We start from the raw sequence: 17,995 nt of genomic DNA, 5'->3' as shown, positions 1-17,995 counted from the left end.
CTCTGTTCCGAAATTCAAAACACTAAAGACTGGGGGTCGCAGCTTTGCAGTGGTGGCAGTTAAAGGCTGGAACACCCTACCTCTAGACATTAGATCTGACCCTTCCCACACCTCATTCTGCAGAAAACTTAAAGCCTGGTTCTTCACCTCCAATGTGTAGCCTCTGAGCCTTAATGCTTACAGTTTCATCCTTATACAATATGCTTCTTCGAATACATCTGCTCTACTGAATTTTCATATTACCTGTTAATAAGGTTGCACATGTAAATATTACTTATTATGTACCGACAGGGAAAATGTATATGTAAATATATTATGTTTGTAAATATTCTTAATATGATTTATGCCAAACCATGGTTTTCTATTGTTGCTGGGGGTAACCCTGTAATGTGCATTACCTGCTCTCCAGTGCCCAGATACCTACGGGTTTGGCGTGTGCTACAAATGTTAAATGAATAAAATTGTAGAAGCGGATGGATATAGGTGATGGTCTGTCCCTCGGGACAATTACAAAGATCTCACAATTTTGATGAACGTGTTAATTACAGAAAGAAACTAATTAGACAGATTATTAGGAAATGCGTGGAAGGAATGTCGAAAGTTTAGTGAAATATAAAATTGGATTAGAAAGGAGAAATTAAACTAAACTGGTTAAGAGCACATAAATATCGAATTATGCAAAAGGATGGTGAGGCAAAGTTTAGGGCTATCACTCAACAGGACAAGAAATATCTCTGGACGTTAGTAAACAGAAAGGAACTCCATTGTAAACAGGCATTCACGAATCCTATACCTGTGCGGGTTTGGAGTGACCTTTTATAGAGTTATATCGAAACAAATGAAAGTCCCTTGAACTTATTTATGAGGGCAAGTGGAATTTAGAGATCTGCATTGAACACATGTATTTTATCATACGATCTGTGTCTGACTCACGGTCCCACAGGCCCAAATGGGTTGTGTAATAAAATCATGAAAATGGCTTGCAGATGTCGACATAGTTGTTTGCCCTTTTTAATAGTATTTTAGGGACAAAAACGTTGCCTCTCTTTCGGAAGCTTTCACACATGGTACCAATTTATAAGCAGGGCAGCCACCTCGATACAGGTTGCTACAGCCCGATTGCCTTCCTAGATGCTAACAGTATATGTTTTTTTCCAGTCTCAATTTTTAGGGCGATAGAAGCATGGATTGCTCAGACGGATACATTGTCGAAGTTCCAAACTGGCTTTAGTGGAGGGATGGGGGGGGAATCAGGACAGATGTACATGGTCCTGTAATCAACTCATTAACTGAATAGGCTAATTTTAAGGGGCGGGCCCTCTGTATACTGCAACAGTAGGTCCTATTCTAGCATTTTACATGGTAGACACAAGTTCGACTCTGGAACAAGCTGTATAGGTGAAACTTCCTAAGTAACTTATTAGATATTTGAATACATTTCCCGATACGCAGATTAAGGTCAGACTGAATGCTCATTATGAGGTGGCCAAGGACACTCCTGATCTTGGGGAATTTTTGGAACCTGCTGCATTTGTTTTCCCAATCATTGCCAATGTTCATTGTTTTTGGTTGGGATATGCTGATGATGTCGTACTTAGACCCAAATTGGATTGCAGCGTCTTTTGCTGCCCTTCGAGGAATATACAGTGCAGAATAGACTGGTGGCTAATCCCACAAAAAATGAATGTTCTTTATTCTAATGGTAGGAGAACCAAATCTATACATTTTAAATGGTTAACGGGTAAGAACATACTCTCAATAGAACAAAAGCAAAATACTTGGGTCAAATTCTATCTAGACGATTGCAGTGGATGACCTTAGAAAGTCACATTCGGGGCAAATGTAAACAACTGGGAGGTCAAATGGTGTTTATCTGTCGGAAATTGTCGATTTACGTTCCTCTGATTCACTTCTATAATTTGAAAGGGATTCCCATCCATTTTGTATGGAATGGAGCCTACATCATTATCCGAGAAATTGGAGTATGGTACTTTTGAGTGTATAATCTGGTCAAATGTGCCAACTATACCAGATTGTGTCCCGGCAGTGCTAGTGTGTTACGAGTTGGGTTTAACATCTTTGTTTGGTATCATAGAAACTATTATTATTCAGAAAGCTTTTGTGTGCTGATCCCAAATAGTATCACATGGTACAAATGTGTGATGTTTTACCAATTTCAAGAGGAGATGTATTCAGATTTTGGAAGATAAGGCCACTTTGGATAGGCTTATTACCAACCCATCTTAGTAAAAAAAAAAAGAAAATCTTTGAGTTAGATTGTTAGATTGGATCGGGGCGTGCAATGGGAGGACGAAATAGAAACTGTATTTGAGCATTGCACTGGAAAATAAAGGAAGAGGCTCTGTACCAAAATATATTAGGCAATGTCCGGATAGTCATTTTATTAAGGTCTTCTTAAGAATAGGTCTTAAGCTCACACATACTCACGAAATTATCTTCATCAGAGGCCATGTATAAATGCTGTCGATTTTGTAACCGGGAAACTGGAACCTATAAGCATCTAATGATTAACTGTCAGTATTTGTAAATGAAAAAAAGTTTTTAGCCCATATGTGTATGAGGTGTCATTGCTAAATTTGGACAGTTATTGGTATTATATTTTGAGAGGGCAACCAATGCCCCTAGTGATTAGGGTGGTTGCCTTTGTAAAATTCTAGGAATAATCAAGTTATATGATGAATTGGTATTTGATATTGTATTTTAATGCCATGGAAACTTTTATTATGAGGTTTTGGACAATTTAATAAAGTATATGAATTTTTGCAATGTATTTTATTAATATTTTAAAAAAATATTTCTTTTAAAGTGTTTGTATAAGGTTTGTAATACGCCTACATACAATAAAAAAATAAATGATTTTCCCATTTGTTGTTAGGTTTACTCCCAGAGAGAACGTCCATTTAGTTTAGAAAGGCTCATCCAGATTTAATCTACTCGTAATGGTTGCATTTTGATCCCATTTTGAGCTAACTACAATGGATGCGAAGGCCACAACTCACAGAACGGCAGAAAAACAACAACCCGACTCAGTCGAGCCTGCACACCGATTGGATGGCCCAACAGCAAATGGAGGAAGTAGCCCCCAGCCAGGAGGCACAGCAAGCCTACATCCAAGGCCGGCATGTAAGGCCATTGTTGGCCTCTGCCACACAACATTCAACCTCTTGCCGGCCAAATCCCAGTTCAGCCCGCTCACAAGGACCTTGACTCCCCCAATATCAAAGTAAGAACCCCTAAACCCTTGGTCAATGCTTGCTCACTCACTCTCGGCCCACACCTTGGCAGACATGATCTCTTAACAAACAATCTGGATGCTTTATCCATCACAGAAAACTGGCTACATGCAGCATCTGGCCAACCCCTTTCCATAGCCATCCCATCAGGCTACACTATTTTCAGGAGCGACTGACTGCTATCCAGAGGTGGCAGAGTGGCCTTCATCACTAGAGACCTCCTTCACATTAGGCAACTTAGTTGTTCCATCACTGAAAACGGAGCTATACTATCACTCAAACTTACCATCTCCCCAACTAACACTATCAACATCCACCTCATTTATCGCCCACCAGGTACCACTCCGTCCTTCAATGACAACCTACTTCATATACTGGGAGATAAGATAAAGCCTACATCCAAAATAATTCTCCTAGGAGACATAAATCTAGGTCTCAACGACCGCACTGACCACAAGCTACCTCACTAGCAAATTGGCTGACTGCCCTAGGCTTTAGTCTGTGCATCTGCAACTCCACACACAAAGGCTGCTCCCTGGATTAGTTAGCTGACCTCAACTGCTATACATCTGTCAACTCCAACTCTTCTTGCCCATGGTCAGACCATCACATCATTGCCTTCACCATCCCCCTCGACCCACCAACTAAACCCTCTACCAAGATGCTACCACCCTCCCTCACCCACAGCACCCGAAAGCTAACTAAACAGCCTCCCATCATTCCTTGATGCCCTCAAACTTGATGTGTAGACAACCTCGATCCACAGAAATTAGCCGAGCTCTACACCAAAATCTTAACTGACGCCCTCGACACCATTGCCCCATTAACTGCAAAAAAAGACAAACCTGTAGCTCACCTCAACTGTTGGTACACTCAAGACCTCTCAGACCTTAGAACTGAAAAAAGACTTGGTAAAACTTGCTGGAAGAAACCCCCTTCCGAGACCACAAAACAGGAATTCAATATTCTATCCAAATAATACAGGTAAGCCATTATCTAAGCCAAAGCCTCCATATTCAATTCCAGAATAGCTAACACCAAATCATACACAAGAGAACTATTTTCTATCCTTACGAAAATAGAAACCCCACTAACACCACGACCACTTTTACCAAAGACAGAGCTCGGTGCACCAGAATACAAAACCCTAGGCTGATTAAAATTGAATGCTCCACAACAAAATCCTTGCCAAACGAGCCAGCTTAAAGCCTGCCCATCTGGGCACGGAAGCCTCTCCCACCCACAATAGAAGCCTCCCTTTTCAGAGTCAGCAAAATCTCCAATTTGGAAACCCTCTACATTTTAAAAATCCTGAAGCCATCAAGATGCAAAGGAGAAATCTGTCCGCCCCCCCACCCCATCATCAAAAAGTGTGCTGCAACATTAGCTCTGTTCCTCAACTCCTTCTTGACAGGCACAGTACCAGCCTGTCTTAGAGAAGCCAGAGTCCCAGCCCTCCTAAAAAAAACAGCACTGAAACCTACAATACTACCGGATCATCACCACAACAGTCCCTTCCTACTAATAATTCGTGACAGAGCTGCCCATCTACAAACTCAGGAAAACACTTAGAAAACAACCACATCCTTGGACTCTGCCAATCAGGCTTCTGCCCACATCATGGCACAGAGTCAGCACTCCGGGACTTGGAAATTCAAATTGATGAGATCAGGGCCCTTCTGCTCCTCCTAGACCTCTCTGCTGCATTCGGCCTAGTAGACCATTAACTTCCGGGAGACCGATGCTGCAGAAGCGGCCACCTGGATTGCCTCCTTCCTAGAAGGTAGAACTATGAAGAACTATGAAAGTCTTCTCAGAAGGTCCTAGTGCAGCACCCTCCCATATCAGCTGTGGGGTACCTCAAGGCTTGTGTGGCTCAATGACACCATACAACATCTTCACAAAGCCACTCTGACCTCCTTGACTCCCTCGGTATAATACAAACAAACTATGCCGACGATGCACAGATCCTCCTCCCCCTCTCTGGTACCTACACCACTGATGCTGCTGCCCTGAATTCCACCTATGTCACCATCCAAGCCTGGATGGCGACCCACAGCCTGTGTCTTAAAGATGAGCAGACAGAACTTCTCCTTGTGGGGCCCTCGTCTGTGCTAAAAAAATAAAAACTTGATCCTGCAGCCTTCCAACATTGATGGCTCTCTCATCACAGTCTTACCAGCGGTCAAGACCTTAGGCGTTTACCTGGATGCAACACTATCACTTGCCCGGCAAGTAAATGCCATAGTCTCCTCAGCGGCTTACACAACTAAACTACTAAATGCTGCTAGACCCTTCCTATACACAGAAAGCTGCCTGTGGCCCTAGCAGTTTCTGGCGCAAGACTGGACTACTGTAATGTTCTCTTTGCGGGAACCTCTGCTCACAACTTTAAAAAACTCCAGATTATCAAAGATAATGCTGTGCGAGCTGCCCTGAATATTCCCAAAGCAGAACATATCCCCGATGCCTGAAATCATATGTGTCACTCCAAAACTGTCCCACCTTGATCATCTCAAAAAATAAATAAATAAATCGCTGTGATCCACCCATCAAGGCCTACCAAGAGCCCCTAGACCCACACCCTAGTCCCAACCCAAGTACAAACGTGCCAAAGGAGGAGGATCAATTTTCCACGTCATTGCAGCCAAGCAATGGAACACCCTCCCACATGCGATGAGAGCAGAGCAATTCTACTGGGAATTTCGAAAAAAAAACCTCTTAAAACCTGGTCGTTTATCTAATCTTACTCACCTTGGCTTGCCTGGCCTCGCTTGCATTGCTCCTGTAACAGTGTATACCTGTATCGCCTATGCTCCTACAATTCATGTGCCTGGAATATCACCAGGTGTATATTTGATCCTCTACAGTGCCCAAATGCCTCTGGGTTGGTGCGCTTTTTACAAATCAAAAACTAAATAGCAATGAAGATATTTTTGATGCTGGGCCATAGTGGAATATGGAGATATGCATCTTGAAGATTCACTGCTCAGAGCCAGTCCTCCTTTTGAAGAGAAGAGCAGAGCAGATGTGTGCAGGAGTCGTCTTGAATCTTTCGTGGGGAAGGTGGAGATTGTAGTCCAACAGGCCTAGGCTAGTGTGCAGGCCCGCCTGGTTGGACCAGCTGGAAATAACCCCCACCGTCTCTGGAGAATTTCCGAGTAGCGCGCAGGAGGTCCTGTCTGAGCCAGAGAGGGAGAGGAAGGAGATAGCCCGAGCAGGTCACCCAAAAGACCCAATAGACTTTCGTTATCCAGATGTAAAGAAATGCATCCAACTGGAGATTTGTTGGGCCATGCCCAACCATTACTTGGGTGTTTTATCGATGGAAAAAGCTATGGTTCCTGAAGAAAAGTAAGCTGGGTGGGATGAAGAAAAAAAAAATGTTTGTCCTGTCTTCCATTGCAGTTTTTAGCAAGGGCTGCTAGCGGAGTAGTCTGGCTACCAGGATCCCAGTCCTGAAACCCGCAAAATACAACGAAGGATCTAGATTTCTTTTTTAAACCTTTGTGGGTATGAGGACTGGGGCCAGGGTTTCTTTTTAAGGACACATCGATTTTGCAGTTAAGATGCTCACCTTTGTTTTGGTCAACTCTTCATCAGTTGAACCATGTAACAGCTCCTTGCTCTCAAAAGGAAAGTCCAGAACCTTCAGCTGGACTTCCTTGGCAAACTTGGTTAGCATGAAGCCAGGCCTGGCAACAAGCATCTATGCCAAAAATGAGGCCCCTCGCTAAAGTGACAATCCAATGGGGCTGCTGTTTCCAGCAAGTCTTGCACCAGAGTCCTGGCATCTGGAAAGCCTGTTTTGAAATGATCCAGCTTAGGAATGTACTGTTCAAATTCTGAGAGTTCTTTCCAAAATTTGAAGTTAGCTAGGAACATCTTCAGTGTTGGCCTGCTTAAGCTGGAGTACAGAGTTTGAAAAAACTTTTGTCAAAATGTTATCTTCCTTTGATAGGAGTGGAGGCTGAAGAGGTGGAAGAGGACTTGGCATACAGCCACAACTGTAGACTAATGGTGAGGACAAATGGTCAAGGGAATCTCTTCTGAAGATACACGGTTGTAATGGGCATTTATTTTGCTGTTCAGGAGTGGACCCAAATGTTTTTTTCCCCCCACACCCTTCCAATTCTTTATTACCAGGTAGTAGACATTGTTTGTACAGCTAACTCTTTTCTCCTCTCGCACAGCGCACTTTCACACTTAGCAGAAGGCACAGGCTCCCTCCACACACCCTACAATCGCAAATAACACAAACACTTATGCACAACTCCTCTGCCATAAGAATGACGCTACCTTTAGCAACAAGAATGCAAACTGTAGCTTCCCACATAACCCTCTCCTTAAACACAAGCCACCCTCTTAGTTAATGGAAGACCTCGGCTTTGCCCATCCACAAGCCATTCAGACATGGGTGAATAGTAGGGTATTGGCCAACCTCACATAAGTTTAATGGCTGAAATGCATACATGCATAATAGCACCTGGCAATTCTCCCCAAATTTGACTCTGGTTCTTCCAGGGCGCTCAACCAGCAGCACGTGGGGACCATAATTATGGTGAAAGCCGCTATACAAATTACAAAATGAATGAATCAAGATACCCTGTCATAGTATAACATTAGTACGGTTTGAGCACGGTGCACCTTTACAATGTGTGGTTAGGTGTATGAATTAACATATTTCATGAAGAATAACAGAAATCCTGCTACTTATCTGTTCAGTGCCCTTCATGGTGAGTTTAATCAAGAGATTGTGATTTAACTGACCATTCAAACTTGTAGTCCCTTACTTTCCTACATAGTGAGTGATCAAGAGTAAGACGCGGACACAGTGGCATCTTCAGTGTTATCAAAAACTTATTATCAAAAGAAAAAGAGGGGGTTGGGGAAATCCTACCTATGCCTGACTCTAAGAGGGGTTTCCTTGCCTCAATAAAACTAAGGACTGCCCGTGTCAGGATGTTTAAAGCAAAAATAGTTCTCTGTCCTGTCCAAATTCCTTAAATGACCGTCACACACTAAACTCAATGCAACGTGAAATTGGGAACGTCTCTTGGCTGAACACCTACAGCTTAATTCCAAAGTTCCTAATATAAGGTCTCTAACGTGCTGAAAAGAAAACAAAAATGAATACAGTTCCACTAGAGAAGGGCTGCCCCTTCCCCTAGAGTCTTTCTGGTTATTCAAAGTGTCATTCTCATATATTCTGCAGTCTCAAAGGGGATGGTTCTTCCCTTGAGTTTTCTCCGATTCCGCAACACTTGACAGTTCTTTCTCTGGACCCCTGATGCCCTTTTCAGAAAGGGGTATGTTATTCCCTTTTGGTCCACAATTAAAGAAAGAAAAAAAAAGGAAAGGGGGGGGGGGGGATTTCTTCCCCCGTTTTCTCAGCATTTCCTGGGGGGGGATTGGGAGAGGGGGTCTCTGCCCTGTACCTCCAACTACTGGTTTACTCTCCTGCCAGGGCTTTTGAGTTGGAAAGAGGCTGCCTTCTGAAAGGTGAATATTCAGAGTAAGGGGGCCTTGCCTACCTAAAGGTCTTGAGATGCACTAATGTGGAGTCTTTTCTGAGAAGCTGATAAAGGTCACAAAGTTGCAGACTGATCAAATTGCGATAAGATTTGAAACTTCAGAAGCCCAACTAAATGTGAAACAGGAGAGTTGACCTTCATGGCGAGTCCTTGCAAGTTAACCTATTAGGAGAGTGGTCCAGGCAGAAGCATTGTGTAACGCTCACCTGATTCCCGTAGAGGCGCCGGTCTTGACTGGGCGTATACCGTATCTGCAAAGGTGATGTGTAACACACGGCTGGCTCTTTGGGCTGGACCTCTGTGCACTGTATGTCTGACTTGAAGGGTAAGATGTCTGCAGATAGAAAATATGGGATTAAGGAACTGGGTTATTGAATGTCTCTCTCTTCTTCCCTTTCTCTTCTCCTGTAGAACCCCAAAGGTTAACGCTCTCACCTTAGGTAAGTGAACGCCGTGCTCTCCATCTGCCTCAGGGCAGGGTGCTGTAACCAGTTTCTTCACTGGATAAGGGGAGCAGGCCTCTTGACTTCAGAGGACTGCTGTCCGTCGTTTACTGCACGAACGGTAAGTTTCGAGTAATTCTAATGTCTTTAAAGTCTTTAGTAATGATGTTTCTTGTTTTGCAGGGTTCCGGCGATGGCGGATGACGGGCTGAAGTGAGTTGAAGATGGAGCCCGTGTGATGAATAGAAGCGCCTGGAAGCACGTAAGTAAGCGCTTGTTGCCTGCTTCACGATGCGCTCTAACTGTCTTTTTATTTTGCAGGTACAAGTTCGGAGCGGCTGCAGGGTGCCGGAATACCCACTGGGTTAGATGTGGAAAGGAGTAATGGCACATGAGTATTAAAGTTCCCCAATGTCTTTAAACGCACCTTGTTTTGTCTTTCAGATGCGGGATGCAGCGCCGAAGGCCTCCGGAGCGTGCGAAGAGTTGGTAAGCCTTTGTCTTTCAGATGCCGGAATGCAGCGCGAGGCGTTGGTGACAGCCGATGGACCAGGTAAGTGAAGAGCTGTCACTGAAGACCGTAATGCTAACCTGTTCTTTCTTGTCTTTATAGGTGTTGCTGAAGACTGGATTCAGGATGGTAAGCCTTTTTCCTTAGGCCCAGGATCAGATGCAGAAGACACGATGAGCGTTCTGCTGCAGAGGATATAGAATAACGCAAAGCAAGATTCATCCATCGGGTGTGGTTTAAATAGCCTCCTGTAGTGCTTAGGTGTCTCCTTCCACAGCCACGCCTAGGTAAGAAAAGAGTTCCTGCTTTCCAGAAGAGTTCCAGTGTTCTGAATCTAGGGAGTGGCTCCTGCCCCACCCAACAGGAAAAGTAGTTCCAAACAGAAGAGGATCAGAGGCTCAACTGGCAGGCAAGTAAGCAGCATGGTCTGCTGCAGGTAAGTCCACCCAAGCATTATGAGCCCGGCGCTTCCAGCGCTGGGACTGGGCATATTTATGAGCCTGGTGCCACTGGCGCCAGGACTGGGTCCAAAAGGTCCCAATTGGGACTGGTTGGCACTCGGAACCTGGGTTATGGATCTGCTTCCAAGGGAGTTGGGAAAACCCTGACCTTTTGGAAGCAGAGATCATGACACATTGGGGGCTGTGAAGCCCTCCAGACGGAGTGATTCCAATTGCTATAAATAAACTTAAGAAGTGCTGTCAAGAAGCTGTGATTCTTTTACATGTATTTCTTTTTTCTGACATTTATAATTTGTGGCAAAATATTGTGAACCAAAAAAACATTGATGCTGTTTGAAGAAGTGGAAATCATTACTTAAAAAGGAGAGACAGTGGTTCTGTGGGTTAAATATTGGTGAAATTGAACTTTCTATTAAATGCGGGAGACAATAACTGAATTTGAACTGTGTTGCAAACCCAGATTTCCTGGTTTCTTTTTTTGTTGAACTTTGGAACTGAAACCTAACTTGAACCCTATGCAGGCCTCCAAATAAGGTGGGTACCAGGCCTTTTTACGCATGAAAAGCTTGCAAATACAACTGCTTTTTTATTTTCCTGGGTACATTTACACACAGGTTTAGAGCAGAGGGCAGTCCAGAGGTCAGGCTACTTGATAGAAACTAGGAGGCTTCTTTTGATTTTTATCTACATGGATGTAATTGCAAGCCACCTCTGAAACAGAATGTATTTCTCTGAAGCCTTTAAAAAAAAGAAACTGCACACAGTGATAAAAGGAATGGTTTCTTCTCATTCAAAAAGCACTTTTCATAATTTCCTTGAATTTTAGGATTGTATAATTAATAAGATGGAAAACTAAGTTGCAATTGAGAATAATATTTTGTAACAAATGCTTTTTTTCCAGTGAAAGCAAACCAGTATTGCACAATTGTATTTTTCAGAGTTCTAGTGCTGTGTGCATAATCATGCGGAGGCAGATTATTTTTACACTGATAATTTAATTTACATTCTAATATTAAGTGTGTAAAATGATCACTATGCACAGTCTAGTTCCATCCATTTAACCTTGCAGTCAATGGGGTACATTACTATAAATGGTCAGTGGCAGCAGAGTCTTTGCTCAAGGGTGAGTGATTGTCATTACACCAATCACAGGTGTTCTAGCCTCTCAAATCTTCAAGACTACAATTAAAACGTCCAAAATCTGACTCTCCAGGAAGTGCAAGCGCTGTTCAAAAATAAACCAATGAAAGTTACATTTGTAATTGAAATAGAAACTCAGCAAAACCTGTCCCTGTGATAATCCAGATAGGTGTTTAACTTCATGTAGTGCTTCATAAATGGTCTGTCCAACATCTAGGTACTGTGATTATTATACCTCAATCGATGCTCAGTTAACTGACCTCTGAAGGATGTTAGCCAATAAGATGGCTCAGCCGGTTGAGCACTCATTGCTGTAATCTGTGCGTGATCTGTAGGTTGCAGGCTCGAATCACGGTAAGTCCAACTCAGCCTTTCATCCTTTCGAGGTTGATAAAGAAGTACAGACTTTGGTTTGGTGATAATTGTGATAAATATGTTCCATGTACAGCGCTTGGCCAAAAGCACTACATAAATAACCATTTGACCATTAGATTAGATGTAGAATTTAGCATAGAGTTATTGCCTCTCTGCACTGCTGTATCATAACATTGGCATACCATTAGGTAGTAATAGCTCCAGAAATGAGGACTCATTAAACATCAAATGACAATTCTGCTATCGAACCTCAAAACACAAAATACAATTCATGTCTGATTTACTATGTAATTGGCTAGGTTTTGGTGATTTCAAGATTTAAATATATACAGGAGAGATCAAATGGCCAGACCTTTGAGAAATGATGAAAGGTGTATTCTGTCACAATGCAGAAAGCTGCTGTACGGTAATGATTTCCATACAGTTTGTGCATGCGTCGGCTGGATGTCACATACATTTTACTGTCTTGCAAAGGAGAAAAGTCATTTTTACTCTCTTAAAATCACATTTACTCTCAAATTTTAAAAACAGGGAGTAAAATACTCCCACCTCAAAATCTTATCTGGAGCACTGACCCTATGAAAGGGGAATTCACCCAGGTCATAAAAGAAAGGCTGTGAATAATGGAAACAACAGTGTGAAGAGTTGTGATATGCCATATATTTTGTCGCAGATTTTATGTTTAAGTGTGAGGGCCAGATATAGAATGTTTTCCTTTAGTTTTGATAGGCAGGGAAATCCTCAACAAGGTAGCGATAGTGGGGAGTTCGTTAAAAACGTATACTTTATTAAAATGGCACAAATTGAGAAATAATCTAAATGTTGTCCGCCTCATATTTCTGACCCCTCACGCCTGGCACCTGTTAACATCTTCCATTTACTATAACGCAGCGTTGGTTTGTTGCTTCTAGTGATCTTCATCACTGCATCCCTCTTCCTCGTCTCAGTGTTATAAGGGGGCGGGGATTAAGTGCCAGTACTTGTTGTTTCAGTGTTATTAAAAGGAGGGGTATGCACATTAATTCCCAGCACTTGTTAACATCCTCCAATGATTAGAACGTGGTGTGGGCTTTCCGTTTATAGTGATCTTAATTCCTCCATATCTCTCTCGTCTCAGCATTAAAGGGGGAAGTATTCATACAAGTTTAGTGACTAGGAAGCAACAGCGATTCTTTATCCACCCTACAATATGCCCTATAAGAATGGGGAGGTGAAGGAGTGTTAGGTCCTAATGAAACAGGGCGATACTATGTTTGACCTAGTGAGTCTATCCTACTCCCGTGAGGGTTGTCTCTCCTTATGTGGTCCTCCCTCAGATAGCCTCCCCCAGTGTCAGGAAGCTTCCGCTTTTTCTTGGCCACATGAGGAGAGACGACATCGCTAGATTCGTCACAATAGGTAATTTGTGGCGTTTATGATTTCATTAACATTTTAAATGTACATTTTCAGTAAGCCAGGCAAGTCAAGAGGTTAATTGTGGTTTAGGAGATATGAAGTCACATGGTGTGGGTACAGGTGTGTGAAGTCGAACTGGCAGTATTCCAAGCTAGAAGATGGTCCCTTAGGCGAGCTTTATGGCAGGCCCGAATTGCTCGCCATGGAGCTAGTCCAACTACTATGATTACATAGTGCTGTTCTATTGCCAATGCTGGTGAAAATATTGTCAGTGTGCAAGGACCAAGACTAGAAATATTTTGGAGCTACAATAAGCAACGCAGGTGAAATTACCTAATTTGTGATTTCTTTAACACATGTGCAAAGACAGTAATTTTGCTACTGGTAAACAGTGAAAATCCTGACAGCCAGTGCAAAACATCACCATATTAGTAACCAGTGCACTACAAAACGAGCACAAGTGAAAGGTGGGTCATTTCCTCTGCAATAGAGAAGGCAATGTGCATGTGCCATTTAGAAGTACCCAGACAGCTGTGCAGCCAAGCTGGTCTACTCTTAAGCTAGCTGTGACAAGCTAGTCATAGCAGAAGCACCAATCCCAGCCAACCTGCACGCCAATAGCAAGACCGCCTGGGGGCACAATCTTCACTGTTATGCTCACAACGGGTTACAGCTTTGCTATCCAATGCGACAGAGCATCAGGTTGAACATTGGCCACCCTTCTTTCCAGCACAGGCAACATCATCCTGGCAGTTAAGACCAGACAATTATGGGTTAAAAGTAATCTGCCATGCACATTGCTATTTACATTATGGCCACTTTGCACATAATTTCCATTTTCTAAGTGGGTAAACTGGAAATGTAACGATGTCTTAACTGGGTGTAAAGGAAACTCACACTGATTGGGTTTGATGGAAACCAGCAATGAAGTGCCAACTAGGTTATTATGGTATTTATTGAGTGCGGATCTAGCTTCGAGAAGCAATAAAGCGCTTTACAGAGGTATACAACAGTACAGATGCATAAAGGAGCCCTTTCAGAGGTAACAGAACAGTGGTTGGGGGGGTAGGATACAGAGGGGCACAGTGGAGGGGTAGTGTTGTACAGGGTGGCGGAGAGGGGCAGACGGCGTCTAGAGAATCAGTTGGCGGGCGGGGTGCGATTTGATAGCCTAGTTCCAACATGCACACATAAAACAAATATTGAGGGAATGCAATGTATTCATCAAAATATCAAGTGCCTTCTAGTGGCACTGACATTTTGATTACAATCGTTTTGCTAAGCTAAACGGTTCTCAAGTCCCAGCAAAGAGGAAGCCATATTCCCAGAGAGTATGGGAAAGGGGACAAGGTTATAGATGAATAGAGAGGGCACCAGGGAATAGGACAATCATAAGACGTGAAGACCAGATCATATCATGCCAATTCACAGCAAATCCTGATAAGAGCCTCACATTTGCTGGCAACAACAAAACCATGTTCACTACAGAAAAACTATTGGCTTTGCCAATGCTTGTTAAGTTGGGAGCCATTCGGTGCCCTTTGTTCAGTTATCCTACTTTCAAACATCCCAGTACATGTACAGTGGATGTAGCACTGTTCTATATTCTTTAGTGATCAAAATAACTTTGCAAGCTCTTCTTTCAAAAACAATGATGTGGTAAATGAGGAGGAAACCATACTGCGATAACACGGCTGATTGTGAAGCTCTACACAAGGCTTAGGCCAGGTGAAGAGGGTGTCTACAGGAAAGTATCAGGCAATAGGATTTGCAAGTACATTCTAGCAGGTCGGGTAACCGTCTGCGTGACAGTGAAAGCCAAGAAAGGCGCTTGAAAAGGCAATGCTTTGGCAGTACTCAGCAGTTTTGAAGCTGAGAGATTTAGTCAACAAATGCACAACACTTTGAATAGTAATGTCTGGTGTGGAGTTCATTTTAACATATGATGTGATTCTGGACGGAATGGACACATTATTGCAAGTAAATGAAACAAACACAAGGTGTAACCAACTTATTTGGTGGCCATTAGAAAAATATTGCGGTGGGCCAGGTTGAGGATTTACCCATAACTGCTCTAAAAGAACCTTATGAGGTTAGCAAGATGAAGCGCCTCCGTTTTCCATAATTCATATATGGCTATCTCCCTAGCTATAGGGACAAGGGGAAACATTTTCTAAGAGGGCCCACAACTTAAAATGGTACCTTGATCAAGCCCAAAACAATTTCGTACAACAAAAGTCTCGAGTCCAGAAGAGAGGTTACAAGTGAATTCTAAGGGTTCTGTTACTGAGTGATGGGATTAACTATTTGAGGTCTGGGACAACCCCAAGCCCTCCCTCAACCTCCACACACTCCATATCGAGGTGTATTGCCTTTTGTTATCTTCCACATACAGTGGGGGTGTTTCAGTTCAAAGTCTACTAACCATTTCCTGGCTGTCCTCGCCAAGGTCCACTGTGCTCAGGTGCCCAATGTTGAACAGGCTGCGATGGGGGGTCTGAAAGAGGAAACACATGAGAAATGAAAGGTGGAAGGCAGAACTAATAAGCAGCAAATAAAAAGGTGGGAGTAAACCCATAATATTTAAAGGGATGATATTGTAAGATCTCATTCAGTAATTAAAAGGCAAAATTTGAAGAGCTCTTAAAAATATAAAATAGAGTCGATGTATGCAACAAGAAAACTTCAATGCCTCCTTGTTAAGGAGAGAGCATTACTTTGTGAGCTTCTCCATTTAAATCTTTTTTTGTGCGAGGGGCACACTGCAATTCCCAGCCATATTCACAACAGCCCAGTGCTCTTCAAGCCATTTTAAGCCTCCTGCTCTCATCAAGGAAGGCAGTTCAGATGTGCACAGTATGTACCACTCTCATTGGTACCGAGAACGCTGGTCACTCTCTCATCTGAATTTAGGGTAGTCAAAGGTTTTCTAACGGGTAGGACTGCACATATTGAAGGAGACTGTACTACCAACCTAAACTTGTGGGCCAGGTTCAAGCAGACATCAGAGAAACTACCAAACACTCCAATATTGAAGGAGGTTGAGCTTTCTCCACCAGTTCAAATTGGTTACCACTTTAAGAAATGATGTACCATAGCCTGCACTGATGTGAAGGGAAATAGCGTTGTGCTAAAAACATGTCTGACTTGTCCCCATCTAATATTATAATCACTTTTCTTGTGTGAGTATTATCAGGGGTCACAGTCTCAGAGGCAAAGTAGTCTCCATTGCCTGGCTACCAAAACAAAAAAAAATTGTGCACGAACTCTGCAAAACCATCTCTGAAGAGGATTTGACAAAGGCCCCATCACCTAGTGCGTTTAAAGGCTAATTGGTTCTGTTATTAGGATTAATACTGGCTCTGCTGCCATTTGGCTAGTCTTCAGGACTGTGGCGGATCTGTACAAGCGGATTGAGGGAGGTTAGGGGGGAGAGGGGGTAACAATGGAAGTTAACTTTGCTGTTGTATTGATGCATGCAGACCAAAAGTACTGCGAGCTCCGCATACGGGTCAGTTTGTACATTTTCTGTGTCTAGAGCATAAAGGCAAATGTGTCCGAAGGGGAGCCTCCTGCGCGTGTGGTGCTAGACTGCACTGGCATGGGATGCAGTATGTACGTGGATTGTAGAGTTGTGGCTACTGAGGTTTGATGTCTGCTGGAAAGGATCTTCAATTGCAATATGTGGGTGGCTTAATTGGAATGCAATCTGTGTGTTGGAATATAGAAATTGAGCGTGTTGGGAGCGGGGGGGGGGGAGGGGAGGGAAACACAGACCTCCAAGGGCAGAGGACCATCAAACCACATGTTGCCAATCATAACATGGCTTAGCAAGGCTTGCAAAAAAGGCATGACAGTCAAAGCATTAGAAGTCCTAGAAACCCATGGAAAAGGCCTTACAAACTAGTGACCTCCCCATACTCCTACCACTTGCCTCTTTCAGACAGGTCCCATTTCCCTTTCACGCATTGCTACTGACCAACCGTGCCCCGCCTCTCCTAGATCCATTTTACCCTATGCACCCAAAGAATTTGGGAACTGGCAAACTTAGAAAAAAGGGGCAGTCTGGAGAATCCACCTCGCATGAACTAGGGAGTAAAGATTATGGAAGGAAAGACCATTTGGTTCAGAGTTCGGGATTCACCAGTAAATCCCGATTTACTTTAGGATATATGTATACGCTTTGGCTTCTGTCTATTTTACGGATGACTACAGGGGTCATTGTAATTTTAGAATCATGTTAAAGTGAGTTTACATTTTTTTTTTTAAGACAGTGGCCCTCATTACAACCCAGGCGTTGGACCATGGTGCTAATAGCACCATGGTCCATGCCGGTAATTTACCGACTCCGCCATGGCGGTATGGGGAATTACCACCCCATTCCGAGGTTGGCGGGGCGTTAATTCCCCATGCCGCCATGGCCCTTCTCCATTCTCATTTTTGCCCCATAGGGATCAATGGGAATGGAGAAGGCGCTAAGTACGGTGCCGCAAATTGCGGCACCGTACTTAGCACTAAGGTCCCTTTGCGGGTTGGTTTTTTTAACGCCTGCTAAAAGCAGGCGTTGAAGTGCCACCCGCAAAGGGACCTCGTAATCAGGCATTAAGGGTTTAACGGCGCCACCACCTTTTACGGCACCGTTAACCCCTTAACGCCTGTGTTGTATTGAGGGCCTGTGACTTAAGTATTGTGCACCAATTTTTGTTGTAAAGCATTCTGTTGCTCACAGTGAGCTAAGTTTGTACCTCTACAAGTATGATATAAAAATTCAAATTAAAAATAAAAAAAAAATAAAAAAAGGATAAGGGCGACATGCTCAAGCTGGTTTTACAATAACGAAACAGAACATTGTAAAGTCACAGGCAAAGCATGTTGTAGATTT

The 17,995-nt window shown here is 43.2% G+C and overlaps 1 protein-coding gene across 2 annotated transcripts in view; it reads right to left on the bottom strand.

The window, feature by feature from the left end:
* The window catches only part of CLCN7 (chloride voltage-gated channel 7), an 823,350-nt gene that overhangs the window by 754,004 nt on the left and 51,351 nt on the right, over nucleotides 1-17,995 (bottom strand). The window contains exon 2 of one of the 2 annotated variants that reach the window (XM_069646815.1): nucleotides 15,539-15,610. The exons of the other annotated variant lie outside the window; for it this stretch is intronic. Within the exon in view, the coding sequence (XP_069502916.1) occupies nucleotides 15,539-15,610 (72 nt within the window). The remainder of the gene's footprint in view (nucleotides 1-15,538; nucleotides 15,611-17,995) is intronic. 2 annotated transcript variants of the gene reach the window in all.

The sequence above is a fragment of the Ambystoma mexicanum genome, chromosome 2q (assembly GCF_040938575.1).
Source record: "Ambystoma mexicanum isolate Mex_15411 chromosome 2q, UKY_AmexF1_1, whole genome shotgun sequence".
Taxonomy (NCBI): Eukaryota; Metazoa; Chordata; class Amphibia; order Caudata; family Ambystomatidae; genus Ambystoma; species Ambystoma mexicanum.
The sequence above is the reverse complement of the archived record's forward strand: the minus strand, read 5'-3'. Positions and strand labels throughout refer to the sequence as shown.